At 36.8% G+C, this 25,630-nt stretch overlaps 2 protein-coding genes across 2 annotated transcripts; both read left to right on the forward strand.

Annotated features, from left to right (window-relative positions):
• The first annotated feature begins 811 nt into the window (after window positions 1-811).
• On the forward strand, window positions 812-2,206 carry LOC149819815 (uncharacterized). Its single transcript, XM_089982066.1, has 2 exons — window positions 812-1,043; window positions 1,908-2,206. Exons 1-2 carry the CDS (start codon window positions 822-824, stop codon window positions 1,992-1,994), a joined length of 309 nt encoding a protein of 102 aa, XP_089838192.1. The 5' UTR covers window positions 812-821; the 3' UTR covers window positions 1,995-2,206.
• Window positions 2,207-13,209: 11,003 nt separating this feature from the next.
• Window positions 13,210-15,015, forward strand: LOC149819816 (peptide-N4-(N-acetyl-beta-glucosaminyl)asparagine amidase A-like). Its single transcript, XM_089983501.1, has one exon. It carries the CDS (start codon window positions 13,210-13,212, stop codon window positions 15,013-15,015), a length of 1,806 nt encoding a protein of 601 aa, XP_089839627.1.
• Window positions 15,016-25,630: the final 10,615 nt, after the last annotated feature.

Raw genomic sequence — 25,630 nt, forward strand, 5'->3', positions numbered from 1 at the left:
GTTGTTCCTCATAGTTAATGTGTTTCATATTTAATTTATTTAAGCAATGTCTACTAACTTTCTGAAAATATTTGTAGGCTTCGAATCGCTTTGCAACTACGGTGGAAGAAAATGATGCAAGGAAGGTGTGGCAGAAGGTGGCTGCCAATCGATTTGCAGACATGCTGCACACTATGAAGACTGCAGCAAAAAAAGCATCTGGCGTAGTAGATGATCCATTACTGTGGAAGGGCCATGGTCCTATTACTATCAGGAGAGATTACTGGGATGAAATGTGCGATATGTGGGCGGGAGATGCATTTAAAAATCGCTCTGCGAAGGCTTCACAAAATCGATCGAAGATGCCCGAAGCCCATCTACACACAGGTGGATCTAAGACATTTGGGAGCCACCTAAAGAAAATGGTAACTCATCAATATATAATATTAATTTTATAAGTATTGTTGCAAATTTGTGTACTAAATCTTTTGTCATTTAACTTCGCAGGAAGCAGAAAAAGGAGGCAGTGTACCATATAAGAATGTGTTTGTAGAAACACATAAACGGAAGACCACGGGAGTCTTCGTATCAGAGAAGGCGAGAACGACAACGGTATGTATTAATTCTATTAATAATCATTGCAATATATATGCAAGTCATCATAATGTTATCATTAATTATTAATGAATACTTTAAACATTATTTTGTAGGAGGCATATGAACAACAAATGGTAGAGCGATATGGCGAAGACGCTACTCAACATCCATCATTTGATCCTACAGCATGGGTGACTGCAGCAGGTGAACCCAAAAAAGGTCGCGTGTTCGGGTTTGGGAGTAATATGAACACTTCACCAGTTATTGGTTCTTCCAGTTACGGCTCACCAACTTCTTGCGCCGACATAAGCTCCAAGCAGCCGACTATTCTTTCCGGTGATGATGTACGCGAGATCATTAATGAATCACTGAATAACTACTTCCAATACACCGTCGCCCCCTTTCTCCGAAATGAGATCAAGGCCGCTGTTCAGGATAGGGGATCTTCGATTCCAGGTCCCTCTCAGGTATAATCACATATATAGTTTTTTTGACTGTCTTAAAGCACATCTGAGCATGGTAGAATCACATATAGAGTTTTTCTAGATGCCTTAGAACACATATGAACATGCTATAATCACATATTCAATTTTTTTACTGCCTTAGCACACATATGAGCATGATAGAATCATATATATATATATATATATATATATATATATATATATATATATATATATATATATTTAACTTTTTGTCTGTCTTAGAGCACATATGAGCATGATAGAATCACATATAAAGTTTTTTTGATTGCATTAGAACACATAAGCATGCTATAATCACATATTCAGTTTTTTTACTGCCTAAGAACACATATGAGCATATTATAATCACATATTCTGTTTTTTGACTGCCTTAGCACACATATGAACATGCTATAATAACATATAGAGTTTTTTAACTGCCGTAGAACACATATGAACATGTTATATATCATTTATGATAGAATCACATATAAAATTTTTGGCTTTGCCTGCCTTAGAGCACATATGAGCATGCTATATTCACATATTCAATTTTTTTACTGCCTTAGCACACATACGAGCATGATCGAATCACATATATAGTTTTTTGCCTGCCTTAAAGCACATCTGAGCATGGTAGAATCACATATAGAGTTTTTTTATATGCCTTAGAACACATATGAACATGCTATAATCACATATTCAATTTTTTGACTGCCTTAGCACACATATGAGCATGATAGAATCACATATAGAGTTTTTTTATTGCCTTAGATCACACATGAGCACATGATAGAATCACATATAGTGTGTAATTTATTTCATTATATTTTGTTTATCAATACTTACTGTTCTTTTCTTGTGTAGGCTGCTAGCGATAATCAGGGTAGTGGAGCTGAAGGGACAGATAAAGACAATGAACAAGAAGACGCACAAAATCTTGGCGATGATTAGAGGACTGTGTTGAAGAAGTTCTATTTTTTTTATTTTTCCTAATTGTAATTGTTGAATTGTAAATAATTAAACTTCTTAGTTTTAAGGTGGAACGATTAATTATTATAGATACTTGTTATATGAATTTTTTTGTGTGGTTTGTTTTTTATTTACAGGAAATATAAATTGTACAGTTCTCGGTAATTAATTTTTAAATAAATTTTTTTTGATTTTTTTTCGTTTTTGCGACGGATTAGCGACGGATGATTCCGTCGCTATTCATATTAATCTAGCGACGGCTTAGCGACGGAATTAAATCCGTTGCCACGCCGTGGTCGCCGTTTAGTACCGGCGGATTGGCGACGGAATATAGCGCTCGTTATTCCGTCGCAATTAGCGACGGACTTGGCGACGGAATTATTCTGTCGCCAGTTAGCGTCGAAATATTCGCGACGTAAGCATACTGTCGCCGCGTTGTCGCTAATCCGTCGCTAACATGGTTAGCGACGGATTAGCGACGGAATGTGGTCGTCGCTAATCTACTGCTTTGTTGTAGTGTAAGGCACAAAAAAGGACATGCTATGACAGGGCTGGACCCATGCAGGCATTATTTTATTAATTTTTTAATAGTTTTAATAATTGTTAATAATATTTCAATAAAAATATAGTTCTTTACATTATAATATGAAAATAATAAATTGATTAAAAATAAAAGAAACTCCATCATCCTGCCCTATTTTTTCCAAGAAATTGTAAATTTGTGTCAAGTATCGGATTGCACCGTGTATTTGTGACATAGCTTGTGATAGATGTGTTGAAACTTGAAAATTAGGGACGGGTGATGCAATGACAACGAAAGTAACTGCAATAACAACAATAATAGTAATCCATTTTAAACATAGATTAAAACCTTATTTTATATCCATGAATAGCATTTGCTACCCTTGTGAGTGAGAAACCCCTTAATTAAAACTCATAGAGCGAGTTTGTTTTCACCTAATTTAACCCCATGGATGCGTTCAACATGGTTAAAATAATAGGAATCGACCATTGAATCATAGTTTTTCGATGTAAAAATATATTTTTCAATGTTTGAAAATTCGACGTATTGTAGGCCATTGATTTTTAAACCCTCATAAAATCTGACATGTACCTCAGAAAAACATGATCCAAGAGTTTCTACACTTAATGTGTAGATCACACTTCAGATGTGCAAAAAAAACAAAAAATAAATAAACAACAACTACGCCTTCATCCCAAAATAATTAGGGTCGGCGATATGAACCAAAAAAGAAAATCATTTTGGGTCTTCCACATGAATCCTTCTCCTCCAATCATTTCTATCCAATGCCATGTCCTCGGTGAGGTTCAAAGCATTCATATCATTTCCTATCATCTCCATCAAAGTCTTCCTAGGCCTACACCGACCTCTTTTAACTAATATATTTTTCTATTTCTCCATCCTTCTAATTGGAGCATCATTAGGCCTTTGCCGAATATGTCCAAACCACCATAAACGACTCTCTCATCTTATTTTCAATGGGTACAATGCCTACCTTCTTACGTATCTCCTCATTTTGAATCTTATCTTTTATTGTATTTCCACACATCCATCTAAGCATACGCATCTCAGCTACACTCATTTTTTGAATATGATGTCTCTTGGCAGCCCAACATTCCATACCATATAGTAAAGCATGCCTAATAGTCATCCTATAAAACTTTCCCTTCAATCGCAATGGCATTCTACGATCGCACAACACTCCAGTTGCACTTTTCCATTTCATCCACCCAACCTTTATCCTATGATTTACATCTCCATCAATTTCTACATACTTTTGAATGATAGATCCCAAATATTTGAAACAATCATCCACCGATATTTCTTGCTCACCAAGCTTCACTACACTACCATCACTACTTCGTTGCTTACTAAACGGACATTCCATATATTCTGTCTTACTCTTACTCAACTTAAAACCTCTTGCTTCCAATGTCTGTCTCCATAATTCTAACTTAGCATTAACCCCATCTCTAGACTCATCAATCAAAACAATATCATCAACAAACAACATACACCACGGCACATTTTCTTGAATTGATCTAATAAGCTCATCCATCACTATAGCAAATAGGAAAGGGCTTAAAGCAGATCCTTGATGTAACCCAACCGTTATAGGAAAATTGGTTGTCACCCCTGCACAAGTGCGGACATTGGTTACTGCTCTTGGAAATAATCTATTAAAAAATAAATAAAACTATTACATTTTTTCACTAGCCACGTGTGTAGTAAACATAATATCCAATTTGTATCTGAAAATAATCTTTATGGTAAAACTGAATCCAATCTCAATTTCCATTTAGCTCTTATTTTAAGAATTCATATCCCAAAATAAAGTATTGGATTCAGACCACAAGTCTAAAAAAATCAAATCCATTTGTACTCCTTTCCAGCTACCTATGAGGTTGGCATGATTCCATAGATACGAACCACTTCCAGCATCTCCTAATAGTAGAAAGGTGTGGGCTATGCTAGCATTAACTTTTTTTAGTTTTTTTATCTTTTTTTTTAACATTACAAATGTGATCTACGTGTTTTGTTAAGTAAGAACTAACTTTCAAATCACGATTATGACATTTAAGCATGCTTTTAAAGGAATTCAAAAATCAATGGACAACAGACCCAACGGGGTTTGGCGTAGTGATATGGGGGCCTAGACTGTTTGACGTGCAGTCTAGGTTCAAATCCCATGGGCGTCACCCTCCTGCGTAAGCTGAAACTTGATGACTCCCTGAGGTCAAGGGGTAAAGTTTTACGCGGACATTGATAGAGAATGTATGTATGGCAGGTTGAGCTAGCACATCTAGGTCTCTACACCTGGAAGGGTTTTCTCGAGTAAAAGTAAAAAAAAAAAAAATCAATGGACAACAATGATTTATATTTCTAAAACTCAAAATTTGTATTTTTTGTCTGAAATTGTGATCTAAGGGTCGATCTCCAACAAAGACATGCCCAATTAGAACTTCAAAATCTAGCATTGTCTGCACCCTAGGAGGAACATATGCATATATATAAGAACAATGTGAACAAACATTTTCATGGGTTTTTTATTCTTGACTTAAATTCGATCATACAAATGTGATCTACATGCTTGGTTTAATAAAAAACAGCTCTTGAATCATCTGATTAGGATGCATAAGAGGGTTGTTTTAAGACTTGAAATCAATGAGCTCAAAATTTTTATAAATATTGAAGCATATAAAAATTGCATTTTGTTCCACACAATCCAACAGTCAATTCCTAGCAAATTCACCATGCTGAATGCTGAATGCATCTACATGGTGGGATTTGAAAAAAAAAAGTCAGAAATGCCTAGTTCATGCAGTAGTTTTCACATTTCTAGTTTTCATACACCACAACAAAGCAGTGGATTAGTGACGACCTCATTCCGTCGCTAACCGACTTAGCAACGGATTAGCGACGAAGAGGCGATAGACAGTTTACGTCGCGAATTTTTCGACGCTAACTGGTGACAGAATAAATCTGTCGCCCATTCCGTCGCTAATTGCGACAGAATAACGAACACCAGATTCCGTCGCAAATCTGCCGGTACTAAACGGCGACATCGGTTTGGCAACAAATTTACATTTGTCGCTAAGTCGTCACTAAATTATATATATAGCGACGTAAAAATCCGTCGCAAACAAGAAAAAAAATAAAAAAATTTATTTGAAAATTAAATATCGAGAACGCTACAATTTATATCTCCTATACAATTTATATTTCCTGTAAATAAAAAACAAAGTACACATAAAATTTCATATAAAAGGAATCTACAACAATTAATCATTCCACTTTAAAATTAAAAAGTTTAATTATTTACAATTCAACAATTACAATTTCAAAACAAAAAAAATAAAACTTCTTCAACACATTAATCTAATTATTGCCAAGATTTTGTGCGTCTTCTTGTTTATTGCCTTGATCTGTCCCTTCAGTTCCGCTACGTTGATTATCGCTAGCAACCTACACAAGAAAAGAACAGTCAATATTGATAAACAAAATATATTGAAATAAATTATATACTATATGTGATTCTATCATGTGCTCATATCTGTTCTAAGGCAGTAAAAAAACTCTATATGTGATTCTATCATGCTCATATGTGCTCTAATGCAGCTAGAAAAACTATATATGTGATTCTACCATGCTCATATGTGCTCTAAGGCAGGAAAAAAGCTATATATGTGATTCGATCATGCTCATATGTATTCTAAGGCAGTTAAAAAAATGAATATGTGATTATAGCATGCTCATATGTGTTCTAAGGCAGTCAGAAAAACTCTATATGTGATTCTATCATGCTCATATGTGCTCTAAGGTAGGCAAAGCAAAAAACTTTATATGTGATTTTATCATGAATGATATGTGTTCTAAAGCAGTAAAAAAACTCTATATATGATTCTATCATGCTCATATGAGTTTTAAGGCAGTCAAAAAACTGAATGTGTGATTATAGCATGCTCATATGTGTTCTGAGGCAGTTAAAAAACTGAATACGTGATTATAGCATGCTCATATGTGTTCTAAGGCAGTCAAAAAAACTTTATATGTGATTCTATCATGCTCATATGTGCTCTAAGGCAGGCAAAAAACTTTATATGTGATTATAGCATGCTCATATGTGCTCTAAGGCAGGCAAAAAACTCTATATGTGATTCTACTATGCTCATATGTGCTCTAAGGCAGGAAAAAAGTTATATATGTGATTCGATCATGCTTATATGTGTTTTAAGGTAATCAAAAAACTGAATATGTGATTATAGCATGCTCATATGTGTTCTAAGGCAGTCAGAAAAACTCTATATGTGATTCTACCATGCTCATATGTGCTCTAAGGCAGTTAAAAAGTTGTATATGTGATTCTAGCATGCTCATATGTGTTTTACGACAGTCAAAAAACTGAATATGTGATTATAGCATGCTCATGTGTTCTAAGGCAGTAAAAAAAACTGAATATGTTAAGGCAATCAAAGTTACATGAAATCTAACGACATGCAATATATTGCATGAAACTTTCATACCTGAGAGAGACCTGCAATTGAAGTTCCCTTGTTCAGCAAAAAACTGTTGAACTCAGCTCGAAGAACGTCGACGACGGTTTCATGAAAGTAGTCACGCAATGTGTCCTTAACGATCTGGTGTACATCTTCATCGCAAAGAATAGGCTGCTGCTTGGAGCTTATGTCGGCGGAAGAAGTCTGTGAGTCGTAACTCGAAGAAGCAATAACAGGTGAAGTGTTCATATTACTCCCAAACCCGACTGTTTTAAAATGAAGTCACCACAAAAAAAACCGAGGTTGTTCCGGCAGGGGTCGACCCCCTTCTGGAACATAGGGGGTTACCCCCCTGCCTGTTCCGACAGTGAGTCGACCCCCTACCGGAACAACAGGGGGTCGACCCCCTGCCAGAAAATGCGGGGGAGCCGACCCCCTCGTTTACCTGTCTCCGGGCGGCGGCGAACGGCGGGGCCTGCGGACGGTGGAAGGTGGGGCCGGCGAACGACGAATGGCGGGAGCGGACGAACGGCGGGAGCGGGCGAACGACGGGAGCGAGAGCAGCAAAAGAAGAAAAGAAAAAGAGGTTTGGGATTAGGTTTATGCGACAATTCGTGACAGCTTAGTGACAGATTAATTCCGTCGCTAAACTGTCGTAAATCAAATTTACCAACATAGCGACGGAATATATTTCGTCGCCAATTCTGTAGCTAATTAGCGACGAAAAATCTTCTGTCGCAAACGATGTCGCCAAAAGTTGCGTTCGTTACGACAAAATACTACGTCACAAAATCCGTCGCTAAGTAGCAACAAATTTTGCGACGGGATATCTTCCATCGTTATTTTCGTAAATTTCATTGATTATAGCGACGGATGTTTTTCGCTCGTTAATTCGTCGCTAACTAGCGACGGAAGTATTCTGTCGCTAAAGTTCGTCGCTAACAACCTATTTTCTTGCAGTGATATTCTAGTGGCCCTAGTGCCGCCTATCTTAATAGGGAAGCAGCCACATTTCTCCACTGGATCCGATCTCCCAAAAAAACAGTCATATTTGCTTTTATTGTGAATGGACGATACTGTTAGCATGTGCATTCTGGTCCATGGGTCAGCCATTCTGCTCCAAATCAGTTCCACTCATTCCCTATGTCATCCCTATCTTCGTACCCTTTTTTTGGATTTCATTGATGCTAGTTGTTTTGATCTATCACTTTCATTTAGTGAAGATCAACATTCAAATTACCAAAATCTGACTTGTCTGCGGGATTTTTTGGTGATTAAAAAATCAATGGTTGATAAAATATAAAATTTTATAATTTAAAAAAAAAAATTTTGTCAAAACAAAAAATTCATCCAAGGGTCGCTTCTTATTAAATCGACCATGATGAATCCATCTATAAGGTCAAATCTGATCAAAACAACATCTTAAGATTTAAGAGGGGTATGAAGATGGGGGATGACTTATGGGGATGAGTGAAACTGAACTCATTCTGCTCCTATTTCTGAATCTCCTGTACTCTCAGCATATGCATTCTGTTTTGTCCTAGTATCCACCAGACACCTCGACTGTCTTCTTTGAAACAAGGACTTATCAGTTTGCATGAAGTTCTGATATGGCTTGCCTTTTTGTGAATCATTTGAATATTTATACAGCGAAACCGCCCCTAGGATCAGAGACCTGACCGCTCTATCTATGCCGGTCGTGCTTACAGTCACTGTCTTGGCAGCATAAAACTTCAAGGGATTACCCCTTGCCTTCAGGGAGTCACCACACTTAGGCGTACGCAAGGGGTGACAGCCTATGGGATTTGACACAGTCATCACATGCATAAGGTTCAAGGCAGCTTCCATGAGGTAGAAAAGAAATCATGCAAACACAAAGTTTACATGATCAACTCTTATTTAGTAATATTCCTCTGAACATTGTCTGAGAAGGCATGGATGGTGTTGTCTATGCTAAACAAGGAGCCCAACTCACACAAACCCAACTGAAAGGCTTTGGGTTAGGTATGAACACCAGCTGCCTGCCTGCTCTTGGTGTTATATTAGCAAAAACTTCATTGCTCAATCAAGTACCAAGAGAAGCTGGTTAGGTGCAGATCCTATTAAGGATGGCAGTGGACCAGGCCAAAATGGAGCCCTGCCCCATTTGGACTGGGGATGGAGGACATGAAATGGGGATGGAGGTGGGGATGGATTTACGCTTTCCCTGCCTTGCCCGCCCCACCCCGGCCTGCCCTGACCCCAATCCTTCTTTAGGTATGGCAATGGACCGAGGGGGAACGCTCCGTTTAGACCGAGGATGGAGGACATGAAAAGGAGATAGAGGCCGGGATGGAGGTTAAAAATCAAAACCCGTGTGGGGATGGAGGGCAGGATTTTGAGATGGGACCGGGTGGATACCTTGTCCCCCGCCACCGCCCCGGTCCATTGCCATCCTAAACCCTATATACAAAGCTTACCAACCAATTATTAGCAACATAAGACTGTTTATTTAGTAGAAAACATTATTTTCGATGAGCTACTTTTCATGTTTAGATTTATTTTTTCGTGTAAAAAAAAATCAATGGTTCATATCGCACTAAAAATACCGAAAACAATCAAAATTTCTAGTTGAATTGATTTTACCACGTACAATAATGTTTTTAGTATAAGCCAATCTTCTCAGTATCATTGCGAATAGGCGATACAAAACTGAGCTGATTCAGCTTGTTTTTAAATAAATTTTTAAAATGATTAAAATAGTTTTCAATATTTTAATATAGTTTGATTTGGTTCAGAATTGGAATGGACCGGTTCCCTTAATCGACTTGAAAGTCGATTCAGGGTCCGATACGATTCTGACAACATTGGCATAAACAATCGTAAACACATCTACAGGTTTAAATTAAGCAAAAAATATCGGTAGCTATCTTTTTGAAATGTTTTAGAGATAAAACTGCTTATGAGCTACTAATTTTCTCATTCATTTATTTGCAGAAGTTTCAAAGTTTAAGAGAAACAGTATGGATCCCAATGAGTGTATCGGTTTGGTAATTGACCTGATTTGCTACTCTCATCGGATACCAAGCGGGCTCCAAAGAACAACACTGGTCGATCCAAGTAACCAATCTTTTGTAATGTAGATCTATAAACGAATTAGTTTGCCCATTTATTAATGCGGACTTCCTGAAATAGTGTGACCCTCAAGTTTATTGAGACGGCCTGGACCCTTATGGAAATATCCAGACCTATGTTGTTAGTATCGGTATCGTCCCTGAATAGATTTTCAAACCGATTCCCTGAATTGGCCGATTTCTATTCTGACCCGAACAGATCCGAATGGCCAGTTTTTAACCAGGGGACGACATGTGTCAGTAAAAATATTAAAAAACTATTTTTAACAATTTTAAGCATTTTTGAAAAATAAGCTGAATCAGCCCTGTTTTGTATAGATTTTGGGCTGATACGATATGAATCGTCCAATTCTCAACAATACTGGTAACATTAATCCAGACTGACTAGAAACTGGACTGGATCAGAACTTGGAATGAATCCAATCCGAATGAACTCAGCATATGAAGGTCTCACTATCCAATACATGAGGGTGCACTTGGTTTCAAACTACCAGTGCAACCAATGTTGTCAGTATCGGTGTGTATAGACCTGTATCGGATGGTACATATCGTATCGGCAGAAATTCGATATGTTTCACTCCTGAATCCGCAATTTTTAATAGATGTAAAATGATACTTAAAATTATTTTTAATATAATTTAATGTTATTTTAATGCTTTAACACGTGTCATGTTCTGGTTGACACGTAATATTTTTTAATTATTTTTTGGCCACGATTATGGCATACAAAATTCTACTTGACTTAGTTTTTCTTTTTTGCAAACTCAACAACCTCATGGTTGTCATTCTCTCAATCAGGGATGTCAATGGATTGGATTTTATACAATATCCAACCAAACCCAACTCCATCATATCTGATTATAACCGGGTATGGTTATGAGTTTTTTGCTACTTACCAAATCCAATGGATATCTGAATCCCATTAATGAGCCGAGCCACGGGAGGCTTGGCTTGTTTCCAAGCCCTAGTATCTAAGTATCTGACCGGCATGAACCTGCAGGATTAGGAAAACCCGATAAGACCCTTGCCTGACCTAGCCCTAATAAACTGAACTGTGTTTCAATGGGATCCAGACCTTGTATATATGGGACAGATCGTTCTAGGTCCACCCCTGATAAGACCTAGCCCCAGCATTGGTTTGTCAAGCTCCAGTGTAGCCATCCTGTGCTGGGCCCATTAAATATGGGTTCATTCCAATGAAACCTGACGGGATCCAACCCATTTACTATTCTGTCAGGAAATTGTGTGGATCCGGGTGCAGGACCATCATGGTAATCTCCAAACCCTCTTGGCATCAATATCTTTTTTATGACAATGAAGGAAAACGCTCACTGAGAATCGGGTCACTATGAGGTAAAACTCCAGGTTGAGGACGCGACCACCCAGCCTTACCTGCCCCAACCATGATAAAGCAACGGCAGCCCCTCATGCACCAGCGGGATTCGACCCTGGGCCTTCAGCTTGATACAGTACCCCGCTGAGCACATGTCAGGTGCTCTGAATCTTTATGCAATAATCTTAAGCTATTATTTAAGATAATTAACATTGTTGAGAGTAGGGATGCAAATGGTTCGGATTCCGGTTGGATGTAGCAAACACCAAATCTGATTTAACCCGATGTTGGCTAAATGGATTTGGATTTAGATTTGAATAGAGATGGTGAAAAGCTCGTACCAAATTCGGTTCTTTGCTTTGCTGCAATTATTTTGTTGAAAAAATTCAATTGACCAACAAAAATACGGAATATGATTAAATTAGACTTCATCTTCTCAAAAAAAAAAAAAAAGATTAAACTAGACTTCACTCTCCCTACTTGAGTTCAACCATATTTTCCAAAACGCAAATTAACAATGCAAATTTCATTTAATAGCATACACTCATCTGGATTTCAACATGAGTAGAACACATTCATATTCCTATTAATATTGGTTTCAAAAATAGGACCGTAACTACTATTGTGAAATGGTTTGATAGGAAACAAGATCTAAGAAATGAACATTTCAAAGCCCTTCTTTATCCCGTCAATCAGCCGTAGGGGTGTCAACGGGTCGGGTTTGTTTCGGATCCAGGTGAAACCAAACCCAAACCTAATTTGAGATGATGGTATCGAGTACGGAGTTGGATCCAATCAAACCCACTATAAGAAAAACCATACCCTGATCCTATAAGAATTACATGAAACAGACCCGAATCATACCCCGTAAAATATTATTATTTTTTATCTTTTTTACATTGAAAATTTACAGCTCTTAGTCGGAACTTATATCGGACCGGGTCTGGTATGAAATTTCACAAACCATGCCAGACTCTATATATTAATCGGACCCTTCGGGTCTCACCCGGATTCTCATCCGACCTTATTTATCACCAAACCCTGACCCTATAGGGTTTGGTACGGATTGAGTCTGGGTCAAACTCAACCCAATGACACTCTAATCAGCAGGGCGATTCTCACTAGTATCCTGTCTGTATTTTATTGTCGTGACGTTAGCCCACAATTATATGAAGCGTAATTTATAAAAGCCCACATCACTTATCATTTATTCATAAGAATGGGTTCAACATTTAGATTATTACATCCAACCACCTACTTTATGTGAATGCATCTCAATACCTGCCTCAAATACAAAACAACATTTTTTTTAAAAGGCAAGCTGGGGTTAGTCTGACCCTTACCAGTTATAAACCCATTTCAGCTTACCGATGAAACTAAATGGAATCAAATTCGTTCGGATATCGGATGATAATGTTCGATTCATTGACATCCCTTTCTCTGAATTATAATAACAATGAAGTCAAATGTAATTATGAAAAATGTTAGTCCGTTTTCATAAATTTCTAATAAGTTCAGTTGTTTTTCGTAAACTACTCTAAGGATAATAAGTCAAAAAAATGACTCTTCAAAGTTTCCCAAATCCCAAAACCCAACCTGCACAGACGAACCGGATCAGACACCTGTATCGGGATCAGCAACCAAACCTTCAACCATTACAAAAGAACACTCCTGACCCTGACCCTACGTTCTAAGACCTCCAACCTACACTACTACCAGTAGTGAAGCAGCCATGGCATTCCTCTCCCTCCTCTTCACCACCATCCTCCTCCAACTCTCACTATCCAATGCATACCCACTAAAAACCAGGCTTTTCACAAGTCTCCCAGACCAACCTCACTCCCCAACTGTATACTTTGTGGTCTCAAGACCCATCCAAGTCCCCAAAGTGACCCCCTGTTCCTCCCTCATCCTACAGCATGATTTTGGCTACACCTATGGCAAGCCCCCTGTGACAGTCCAATACACCCCTCCCCAAAATTGCCCATCTCTTGACTGGTCCATGGTTGTTCTAGAATGGTCTGCAACATGCAAAGGGACTCAGTATGATAGGATCTTTGGTATCTGGCTCAGTGGGGTTGAGATCCTTAGAAGCTGCACTGCTGAGCCTAGAGCCAGTGGAATCTTCTGGAAGGTTGAGAAGGACATCACAAGGTTCTCTTCTCTACTCAAACAGAACCAGACTCTCTCTGTCTATCTTGGGAACATTGTTACTAGTGTTTATACTGGAGTTTACCATGTCAATCTGACTTTCCACTTTTATCCCAAACAAGATGGTGGGAAAAAACTGGGTTTGGCTTCCAGTTTGGATTCCCCTGCTGATTTGATCCTCCCCATATCAAGACCCCCTCCTTTGAATGATGGGTATTGGTTCTTGATTGAGAATTCAACTGATGTGCAGCAGAAACAGTTCACTGTACCCCGCAATGCTTACAGAGCAGTGCTGGAGGTCTATGTTTCTTTTCATTCTGATGATGAGTTCTGGTATTCGAATCCGCCGAACGAATATATCGAAGCGAACAACTTGACTGATACTGCTGGCAATGGGGCATTTAGGGAGGTTGTGGTGAGCTTGGATGAGAGGGTAGTGGGTGTAGTGTGGCCTTTTACTGTGATTTATACTGGTGGGATTAACCCACTTCTTTGGAGGCCGATTACTGGGATCGGTTCCTTCGATCTCCCGTCTTATGACATAGAGATCACACCATTCTTAGGAGAGATTCTGGACAAGAAGAATCATACCATCAAGTTCAGTGTCACTAATGCACTGGATGTGTGGTACATTGATGCAAATTTGCATCTTTGGTTAGATGGGGGGAAGAAGAAAACAGAGGGTAAGTTGCTGAAGTATGATTCCCCACCTTCATACCTTAATCTGTTATCAAAGTTTAAGGGTCTTGATGGGGTTTTCGACACGAGTGCTAACCGGTATATATCGGCGACCGGATGGGTGAAGTCATCTTATGGGAAGATCAGCACTCATACCATCCAAAGATTTGGATATAGAAATTGGATGAAATTTGGGAACAATGGCAAATCACAGACTGTGAATCAGAGGATCAATTCCAACTATGGTGTTTACTTCACACTCCCATCTTCTAATCTATACTCGATTCAATTGATTCACACATTCCCACTTTACCTCTACACTGATGTTGCGGATCAGGGCAATGGAAGTTATACGGATGTCACGGATGTGTCGCTCGGACTCGATGAGAATTCCTTTAGAGGTGAACGATTTGGTTTCTCATTCACTTCACTTAGAAACTCGCAGGTTGCGCGGGGTTATATGGTTGTCAAGGGGAATTTGGTAACCAGCGGATTGGGAAGCACTGAGGAGGTGTACAGGTATGACAGCACTGAAGGATGCTATTTTAGAAATGTGAGTAGCAGCAACTACACCATCCTCTATGATTATTCAAGTTACCTTTGCAGCAAGAGGTCTCCATTAGGCTCAGGAAACGTCTTCAATGGAGAGTCGTACTTCCCATCTAGGAGAGCCTCTTTGGCATCTTCTAATTATCCTCAAAATGGTTGATCATATTTCTCTGGAAAGCTTGCTTTTCTAGTTTGGGACTTGCACTATTGGCAGTGGTAGAAACCTGTTTGAAATGTTTGGCAAGCTCTTAAAGTGCACTGTATTTAATAATTACATCAATCGCCAATGCAAGTTATTATCTCTCATGGAACTTTATCACTTTATGTTCATGGCTTTCCAGTTCCCCCTACAGATAGCTGCTTGTATATGCTTCTTTTTGTTACCTACTGTATCGATATGGTAGAGTAGTGTCTGTGAAGTTAATTACAATGTGTGTGTGCGCCCGTGCGCGCATGCATACATTTGTATTAATGAGGGACAGCCAGGAACAATGGATTCTAATAAATGTTAGTGATGATGTCTTGGGCAAATATTCATTTCTTGGTGGAGATATTGCTAAATGAAGAGGAGCCATACAAACTACAGGTTGCACTTTTCTTATGCTTTCCTCTAGATTTTGTGGTTAATTGGATTTTTGCAGAGTTCACCTCAACTCTTCTGAGTTCACTTCATAGTACAATTTCTATATCCTATTTGTGATATGAAACTCAATTTCTCTCGTTTTCTCTATACTAAACTTCATTTGTCCTTAGGTTGGTTAATTTCCTCTTTCTATCTCGCACTACTATTTTTAATTTCTGAGGCCATTCTTTTTGTGATTGCTGTATTCAATTAAGCTTGATTCCATTGATCCTGAATGCAGCTAAAGTCAGATAATGCAGATATGTGCAGCTATATGTGCTAATATGCTTACCACTTTATCAAGATTGAGAATGAGTTTGAGTTTTAAGAAATGTAGAAATCAGATTTTGGGTTCCTTAGAATGCATTTGTTTATTTACTTTTCTGCTTTAGTTCATGGTTCAAATGCCAAGTATACTGAAGTTCTGTCAGAGGTCAAGTCATGTTTAATTAATTCTTCCCAATCTTCTCTATTTAGCGACATAACTGAGTTCATTTGAATATGATCATAGCATCATGTAGCTTCAGGAGAACTGGCATTAGAAGATATGTAGTTATTTACTCATCTGTGAATCCATAGATGCATGCTAGTGAGGCCAACAATTTCTCCATCTCAAAGATTTTATTTTTCATAGGCACCATTAGTTCTACAACCATGTTTTCTTATCTTATGAGTACCTTCTCTTTTCCAAATATGTGATTTGGCCAAGTTCCATGTTAAAGAGCCATCTATTTTTTGCCAAATCAAAGGGTATCTAGCAAAATGATATCTCTAGCATTCAGTTGCTCATTTTAATACTCGCATTGCCTAGCACCCTAATGTTTTCATTTGATAATCTTAATGGAGAACATTTGTTGCTCATCACGAGCAGCCAAAGAAGGGATCAATTTGCAAAAAAACCTTTTTGAAAAGATGTCTCCGTTTGCAATATAAAAACTCCCAAACCTCCGCGCTCTCTTCTGCTCTCCGAGAGAAATTTCCTCGGTTTCTCATTCCCTCTCTTTCTGTCCATCTCTGCTCTTCCTCCTCCTCCTACTACTCTTCTCTCCCTCGTCGTCTTCGTCTTCGTCGTCGTTACGGAATACAGTGAAAGAATCTTCCTTCCTTGCTCGTATCATCTGCCTCTCTCATCGCGCTCTCTCTCTCTGTTATCTCATCTCCATCGTGAGGTTGATCGGTCTTTTCAATAGCCCAAGCGGTGTTTCTCATGCTCAGATATGGAGGTATGGCTTTATTTTCTGTTTCTTTGACGGGATTTTTCGATGTACCTGGGTTTGTTGCCTCGTCGATTAATTGGATCGGAATCGGGTGAGGATTTTCTGATTTACGAGCAGAAATTTGAATTTTTTTTCTTCGGGAAACGCCCGATCTTCATTGCATTTGATCCGTTCGGTGTTGCTATGTTTCGGTTTTCCTTGCGAGTTGTTGATCGTGTTGATCTATTAGGATTTTCGTTGAATCTTTTGCGATCGGTTTAGCGAGAGCGTTGTTGATGTAGCTAATCAGGAAGATCGTTTCTGAATCCTACAGGATTGATATCAGTTATTTCCCGCATTTTCCAGTTATTTTCCGTTTTCTTAGATAATTTTAGACATTAATAGATAACTATTAGTTGAGTAGATTGTTCCTGAAAATCCCGTTTCGGATTTACATTAGTTGTGGATCAGTATCTCTACTAGGACATGTTTGCTCGTCTTTGTTGTTGCGGATTCTGGTGTCGGTTTCAGCAGTTTAGACTTGATGCGCAGAATTTCCACTGAGATCACGCCGATGTGCGTTTTTAGGGTTTTGAATTGCGCACACGTTGTGTTTGGTGATGTTCGTGATGAGATTTAGGACAAGTAGTGAGTTATTTTGTCACTTATGCGGTGAACATGCAGCTCAAGTATTTAGGCAACAATGGTGTAAGTTTTGTTAGGGAAGACCCAAGGTTAGCACTGAAACAGCGAAACTGTGATATTTTGTGCATTCATCATCGTCTGGACCTTATACACCTACTAGATTTCGAGCACAGTTGCGAGCATTTTATATCAGCATGAATGGCCCCCTATGTTTATGCATTTCCACATCTTTTATTTTTTTCTTTGCTATGTTGTCCCAAATATTGACATTTCACTAATGCTTGACCTATACCTTTGATAAGTTGTGCACTGCTATGATCCTTGGTCAGTATATATATAAGAAATTTACCAGCTTCTTATTGAAAGAACAATTGACTCTATGCTGTTTGTTTGTTCATTCTTTGCTAGAGATTTTGAAATTTATATACATGGTGATAACTAGAATGGATATAAGAAATCCAAAGAAGTTGGAATGGTACATTTCAGAGTACTGTTAGAAGCAGAAAACCCTTGTGATCCATAAAAGGCTTAGAGCAAAGATGATGTGCAATAAGCCAAAAAACCCGATTGAAGGATCCTATACTCATCAGGGAAAGTGTATAGTTCTAGCAAGGTTGTAAGTATTGTGTCGTTACCCGTATCGGTCGGGCCCAAAATACGATACGTATCATAAAAAATCATAATTGTTTAATAAAAAAATTTTAATTTTTTTTAAAAAATCATGAAAATAAGAAAACACTAGCAAAAAGTTTTAAAAATCATAACACATAAAACAATGATTAATTGCACAAAACACAACCATAAAATCACATATGAAGCATTTATGCCTCTATGAGATGCATAAGACATCATCAAACATCAACTATCTCACAAGAACAATGCAAAATATTAAATATCTTGCAATTAAGAATATGCTACAAGACTTGTACTTTCATATTACATGAACAAAAATATTATGACAATAGTTGCACTCGATTTTCAATGAGTTTGTACTGATTACTTGACTGCTCTATCGCCATGCTTGATCATCTGATGCCATCTTTGTTGGAGGAGCATGAAGCCTGATTTCTAATTCTACCTTGATATAAATATCTAATTTTTGCGGTAAGTTAGCGGGGGCTTGCAGGGGGCAGCGCCCCCCGAGGCAAGTTTTTTTTAGAGGGTAGCTTTGTAATTTTACTCATAATAAAGATTTTTTACCTTAACTCATTTTCTTGAGTAGAAAAATGGTGAAAATACACTTTTACTTTAGCATACTGCAAAATCCATCTCCCTTGTACACGGGTTGGCCCCCAAATCGCTCTCACGAGTCCTAGGGTGTGTGAATACTTCTCTAATGACTTCTACACAAATGAGGGAGTCAGCCCTCAAGAGGTCTTTAAAACCCAAAACTAAAAAATTATAATTCAACCCTTTTTTAAGTGCATCGACCGTATATCATACGATACATCTCGTATTGTACGATATGGTACAATATAAGCCTGTATTGTATGATACAAATATGATATATACTCATATTACGATACGAGTGCATATCATATCGATATTCCTCATAGTAACGATATGTATCATACAATACAGTACAATACATACAACATTGAGTTCTAGTATTAGTTTAGAAATTCGATTAGTTTTTAGTTATTATTATTTGGTGGAAACTTGCTTTTAAAAATTTAAATAAATTAGGTCTTTTCTACTTAGGTAAATTAAGGATTTTTAGGAGTTAGTTATATAGTTAGGATCTCAGTAGCTTTTTCAGTTAGTTTTATTTATTTATTTATTGAGCAGTTTCTTGACCCAAAAATGAATTTTATTAGTTAATTGCTTTACTATAATCAGGATAAAAAATTTCTTTTAGTTTCAAGTAGTTTTTTATTAAAGTGAAACTAGTTTAGGTAAGTTTCTCATTTTGTGCAGGACTTTTCACTTAAAAAACAATAACGTTATTTTATGAAATGGTGTCTGATTATTGAATAAATTTATTTTTCACATTCTTATTATGGACTCAAGGAATCTCTATTCCTTGTGGATTCATTAAAACCTCTTTTCCTTGTCAATTCAAAGAGATCTTTTGGATTTGAGGATGCTTCAAGAAGAAGATGATTGCTCTTTTCCTTCCTACATCTTTTGCTGCTTCAATTGGTGTCAGATCTTTGTTACTCCTCGATTCAGTGACCAACAATAAAGCCCAAAAAAACTCATAGAATGGTGCTCATGGACATTTATTTGTGACTACTATGGATTTTGATATCCTCCGAGCCTTTTCATCTGTCATCGTTAAGCAACAATGTTCTTGGTCATAGATATAATAGGAAAAAATGCATAATAAGCTTGACACCAGTATCATTCAAGATGCTGATCAAGGATCAAGCTTATGAGATAGATTGAAGCATAATTACTAGGAAACGAAGTGGATAAGAGAAGTGATGCGTGAAGCGGAAGCGAGTGCTAAAAAGCAGTATAAAACAGGATATAGTTATGAAGCAATTACGCAAGTCCTTGAAAAATAAAAAAGAAACAAAGAAAGCAATATGAAATGTGGGCAGAAGCAAATAAGAAATGGCATGAATACAAATATAATACATTATAAAACCAACGTGCAAGCTTGTTATACAAAAATTATAATTTCTAATATAAAAAATATAAAAAGTGAGGGGAAATTGACAAGAAGCGAGAGGGAAACTTTAAGCGAAAGGGAATCAATTTGAGAAGTGAATAGGAAGCGGGTTTCCCACAAAACAGAATCGAGTTTCTCATATTTTGGAAGCAGGTTTTCCAAAGCTTCCCCTCTTTTCGAGGAAGCGAGGAGTTTCCCACTTCCGAAGTGAGCTTCCGGGAAAGTGAGTTTCCTCGTGTAGGAAGAAGCTTCCAGTATGTATGGATTGAGGTGAGAAGTACTGCCTGGAACTGAGCAAACCTTCAAGTTTGTGAGGAAACTCTAATGGTTTTGTTATGATATGGGCAATTGTGTTCTGCTGTGGGTCATGAAAAACAATGGAGATAATTGTACATCGTTTGTACTCTGCCATGGATATCACCACTATTCGTGGATATTGGCTGAAAAATAATGTTCAAGGTAGGGTTTATGAAAAGTGAAAAACAACTTAGAATTTCATTCATGAGAAATGCTAGAGAATGGTTGCAAAAATGTACATAAATGAAAAAAAAGAGTTCCTTCTAAGAAGCAAGAGTTGCAGATCTAATGAGTTTAAATGATTCATTCATTCTGTTTTGCTAAGATGTGATAGATTAATTAGGAAGAAGAAGGCAGATTAATACTTCATAACAATGCATTCATTACCTGCAAATGGATTATCAAAATTTTAAGGAACTAAACTAAGTAAGGTGGTGAAATGTGGAAAAGGTGATATTCATACACTATTGACAATGAATCTTTGCTCGAGGAAGCAACTTAAGTAACGTAGGAACTGGGTTGCAAGACATCTTTGTTCTGGTGATTCATTTCCCTATGCAATGGCCCTATGGTGGAGTTGTGTGTTCTCTTATGCTTCCGTTAGCAAGTTATCTTGAGATTGCTCTCTTTGTGGTGGTGGTCTTCAATATTTGTTCTTCAAACTCAAGTCTTCTTCATCATGGGTGAAAGAGAATCTGCCTCCGTCATCTCCTACAAGCTCAACGAAAGCAACTATTTGATGTGGGCTACCGCAATGGAAAACCATATCAAAGGTAAAAAACTTTGGGGGTTTGTTAGTGGAACCACTAATGAACTCCAACTAAAGTTAACAAGAAAAGAAGAAGATCAAATTAAAGCTCTCTCCGAAGAAGAAAAGGAGAAGGCTTTGCAAGAATACCAAAACAAGTTGGAGGATTGGGAGTCTAACAACACTCAAATACTCTCATGGTTCATGAATATCATGGAGTTCAAGATCGTCACCAACATCATCAAGTTCAAAAAAGCATGTGATGCATGGATCTTCTTAAAGAACACATTCATTTAAAAAGATATGGCTAGACTATATTATCTTCAAGACAAGGTACGAAATACCAAACAAGGAGATATGAGTGTAAGAGACTTTTATGGTCTCTTATCCCCTATTTGAGATGAATTAACTATGTTAGAACCAAAATGGAAAGGTTTGGCAATTGAGACGAGAAGATTACAAGTTGAAAGAGAAAGTCTTTTCTCTTTTCTATATGGTCTCCGACCAGAATTTGAGCAAGTTAGGTCCTCTTTGCTTTATAGGACTTCGGCCCTTTTTATAAGTGAGGCTCTTGCTCAAATTTGTCAAGAAGAAACAAGACTTGGAATGCACAAGTCTAATGATGAGGTTCTTGCTGTATCAAGACCCGAAAGTTTTGTAAAAACTTATAAACCACCTCACTTTAAAAGAAAATTCAATAGAGAAGGACATAATGGGGGAGAATACAAGAGAGATAAGATTATTTATCATCATTTGTAAAGAACCGGGACACATAAGACCGGATTATCCCAAACTCAAAAAGGTGGCCGCGGTAAGTGAAGAACCTCAAGAATCAAAGAAAGGGGGCAACTTCAATGATTTGACAATTGCCCAAATAGCGGAGGCCGTTTCACAAATACTAAAAGCCACTCTATCTAAATCCGGTGTTGCCATCTCCTCTTCTTCTCCTTCGGTTAAGTCTTCTTGAATTTTGGATTCAGGAGCCTCTTTTCATATGATTCATAATGAGTCTCTATTATCTGATTGCACCAATTCATATTTTTCATATGTGTCAACTATCGATGGTACTTCTTTAAAAGTTAAAAGTATATGAAATCTCAACAATATTTCAAAAAAAAATTGTTCCAAATATGAGGGTTATTCCAAAATTAGATTTAAACTTTTTTTCTGTATCTCAAATTTTGGATTATGGGTGTAAATTATTTTTCTCATCTAAGGCTTGTTGGGTACAGAAGCTTCAATCAGGGAAGCTGATTGGGCAAAGCCATAGAAGAGGAGATATTTACTATATGGATTCCTTATATTTACCTAAAAATTCTTTCTGTAAACATATCAAAGAAATTAATTTTGATCTTTGGCATAAAAAATTAGGACATGCAAGTATATCCAAATTATCTCTTTTTTTATTTTTGAAAAAATTTTGTAAGGATAAAGAATTTGTATGTGAAGATTGTATACTTGGAAAAATGCAATTAATGCCTTTTGGATCTAGAACTTCTTTGACTAATGAAAATTTTGAATTAGTGCATTCGGATGTATGGGGACCTGCTCCCGTTATGTCAAAAGATGGTTATTCATATTATGTTACATTCATAGATGATTTTATTAGACACACTTAGATCTACTTCCTTAAACTCAAATCCAAAGTTTTTTCATGTTTTAAAAATTTTCATAATCTTGTTAAAAATCAATTTAAAACAAATATTAAAATCTTTCGTTCTGACTCAGGGGGAGAAATTCTTTCTAATGAGTTTCAATCCTATCTAAAAACTCACTGTATTTTACACCAAAAATCTTGTCCTAGGACCCCCCAACAAAATTGTATTTTCGAAAGAAAACATCGTCATATTATTGAAACTACTAGGACTCTACTCATTTCAAAAGAAAATTCAATTTTTTTTTAGCCGAAGCCACTCTCACCACGGTCTATGTAATAAATAAAATGTCTTCTCAAACTTTGGAAAACAAATATCTAATTGAAAAACTCTTTAAAATTTCTCCCAATTTGAATAGATTGAGGGTCTTTGGATGTAAATGTTTTGTACTTCTTGAAAAATATAACAAACTCTCTCTTAAAGCTATAAAATATGTTTTTCTTGGATATGTTGAAAATAAAAAAGGCTATCGATGCTATGATCTCAAAAATGATAAACTTTATGTCTCTAGAAATGTAACATTTCTTGAAAATTAAAATGTATTTGATCTTGAAAATCCTAAGGAAGAATTCGAGTATGCCTTCTTGTTTGATTTGTTACCTAAGTCCAATAATAAAATTATTGATAATGATAATAGTGATAATGTTGAGTCAAATAATGGATTAAGTGAAGAAAGAGAACCAACTCCTAATCATATACAATACTCTAGACGAGATAATGGAAAGCATCCATGTGCTTTTGAGAAATATAGTCAACCAACAAATATTGAAAAATCTAGTGTTAGAAGATCTGAACGAATACATAGGGCCTCCAAATAGGTTTGTCTCCTATGAATCTGTCTCTCCAAACTATAGGGCACGTCTTCTAGCAATTCATTCATATCATGAACCATCTAACTATAAAGAAGTCAAAGACATAAAAGAATTGGTAGAAACTATGAAAATATAATTAGATGTATTACATAAAGCCATACTTAGGAAGTTCAACATCTTCCTAAGGAAAATTAGACAATAGGATGAAGATGGGTATTTAAAGTCAAAACTAAAAGTGGTGGGCCCCTAGAAAGATATAAAGCAAGATTAGTTGCAAAAGGATATTCCCAGGAATATGAAATAGATTATGAAAAAACATTTGCTCCAGTAGCTCGCATGACCATAGTTAAGACTCTAATTGCAATAGCATCCATTAGGAAATGACCTATATCTCAGTTAGATGTTAAGAATGTTTTTTTAAGTGAAAATTTAAATGAAGTTTACATGGATCCTCTCTCGGTCTGACTATTGAAAATGGAATGGTTCTTCGTCTTCGAAAGATTTTATATGGGCTTAAAAAAACTCCTAAAGTATGGTATGATTGTTTTAGTGGAACTATGCTGAATTTTGGATTTAAGTCCTGTTATACTGTCACTGCCCTTTTTGTGAGATCTACAGGTACCTCACTTGTTATCTTGCTTTTATATGTTGATGATATGATCATCACTGGGAATGATCAGAAGAAAATTAAAGAAATTAAAATTATGTTTAAGAAATCTTTTGATATGATTGACCTTATTTTTTGAGATATTTTTAGGTATTGAAGTAGCATATTCGCCAAGGGATACATTTTGTCTCAAATTAAGTTTGCAACTGATATTGTTACGCGATCAGGAATCACAGATATAAAATATATTAATACTCCTGAAGTGATAGATGCTAAAATGAGAGCTGAAGATAGAGTCTTATTAGATGATCCAACTCCTTATAGGCAACTTGTCAGATCATTAATATATTTATGTATTACTAGGTCGGACATTGCGCATGCAGTGCATACTGCAAGTCAGTTTCAGCATGCGCTTACATCAATTCACATGAGTGTTGTGTTACGAATAGTTTGATACATCAAGAAAACTATACCTAAAGGACTATTCTTATCTTCTTTATCATATTTAAATCTTATTGCTTATACTGATTCTAACGGGAGAGAAGATCTCAATAATCGTCACTCAACTACAGGTTTTTGTGTGTTTGTAGGTGATTCCCTCATTTTTTGGAGATGAAAAAAGCAACAGAAAGTATCTTAGCATCCACGAAAGTTGAATATAGGACAATGACTACAACAACAACCGAGGTCGTGTGGATAAGATCCTTACTCTCAAATATGGGTGTTGATGTTTCAGAACCTTCAAAGTTATGTTGTGATAACAAAAGTGTCATATATATAGCCAACAACCATACCTTTTATGAACGAACGAAACATATCGAGATGGATTGTTACTGTGTTCTAAAAGAATACTTGAAGGGGACGATTACTTTACCATATGTTCAGTCTGAGTTTCAGATTGCGGATTTCTGTACTAAAGCTTTTTTTCTATCACGTTTTTTGTTTCTTCTTAACAAACTTTCAATGATCTCACCATAAGTTTAAGGGGGAGTGTTAATATATATATATATATATATATATATATATATATATATGTATATATATATATCAAGGGCATTTTGGTCTTTTGACAAATATCAATCACTAGAGACTGTACAGTAATTTAGTTAGGTCCTTTTTTGTTTTTCTTTTGCTTTTTATTTTTTGTAAAGGACTCTTGGGAAGCAATCCAACTAGTCGTTGGACTGCTCCCAACGGTCATATTTCTGACCGTTGAGCACTTTGTAACTGTTTTAAGTATGCTTTTCAAAGCATATTTGTGAAATACAAAAGCTTCTTATTCTCTTTGTGTTCTTTGTGATTTTATATCTCTTTTGTGAGATTGTTGTTGTGAGTGTTCCCTTGTGTAGCCTTTCGTTGGCATTGTGATTGTGCACATCTTGTTCATTTCACTTCTTTTCGCCTTCTACTTTTATGATGATTAGCTTGGGTTCCGGATCGGTCTCATCTAGTAGCTCCTACAACCTTTTTTCCCATATAAGGTGCTTCATGATTGAAGCCGTTACATAATTTGAGTTATTGAGCTTGATGGGTTTTATGGTGACATTTTCATTGTCATCCATTTTTACAAGGGCAA

The sequence above is a fragment of the Nuphar pumila genome, chromosome 12 (assembly GCF_984573655.1).
Source record: "Nuphar pumila chromosome 12, dmNupPumi1.hap1.1, whole genome shotgun sequence".
Taxonomy (NCBI): Eukaryota; Viridiplantae; Streptophyta; class Magnoliopsida; order Nymphaeales; family Nymphaeaceae; genus Nuphar; species Nuphar pumila.

What these genes read in the sequence shown, in the direction of transcription:
- LOC149819816 (XM_089983501.1), top strand. Translation starts at nt 13,210, where the DNA reads ATGGCATTCCTCTCCCTCCTCTTCACCACCATCCTCCTCCAACTCTCA.
- LOC149819815 (XM_089982066.1), top strand. Translation starts at nt 822, where the DNA reads ATGAACACTTCACCAGTTATTGGTTCTTCCAGTTACGGCTCACCAACT. An exon ending in CGATTCCAGGTCCCTCTCAG is followed by an intron (nt 1,044 to 1,907) that starts GTATAATCACAT and finishes TTTCTTGTGTAG; the next exon opens with GCTGCTAGCGATAATCAGGG.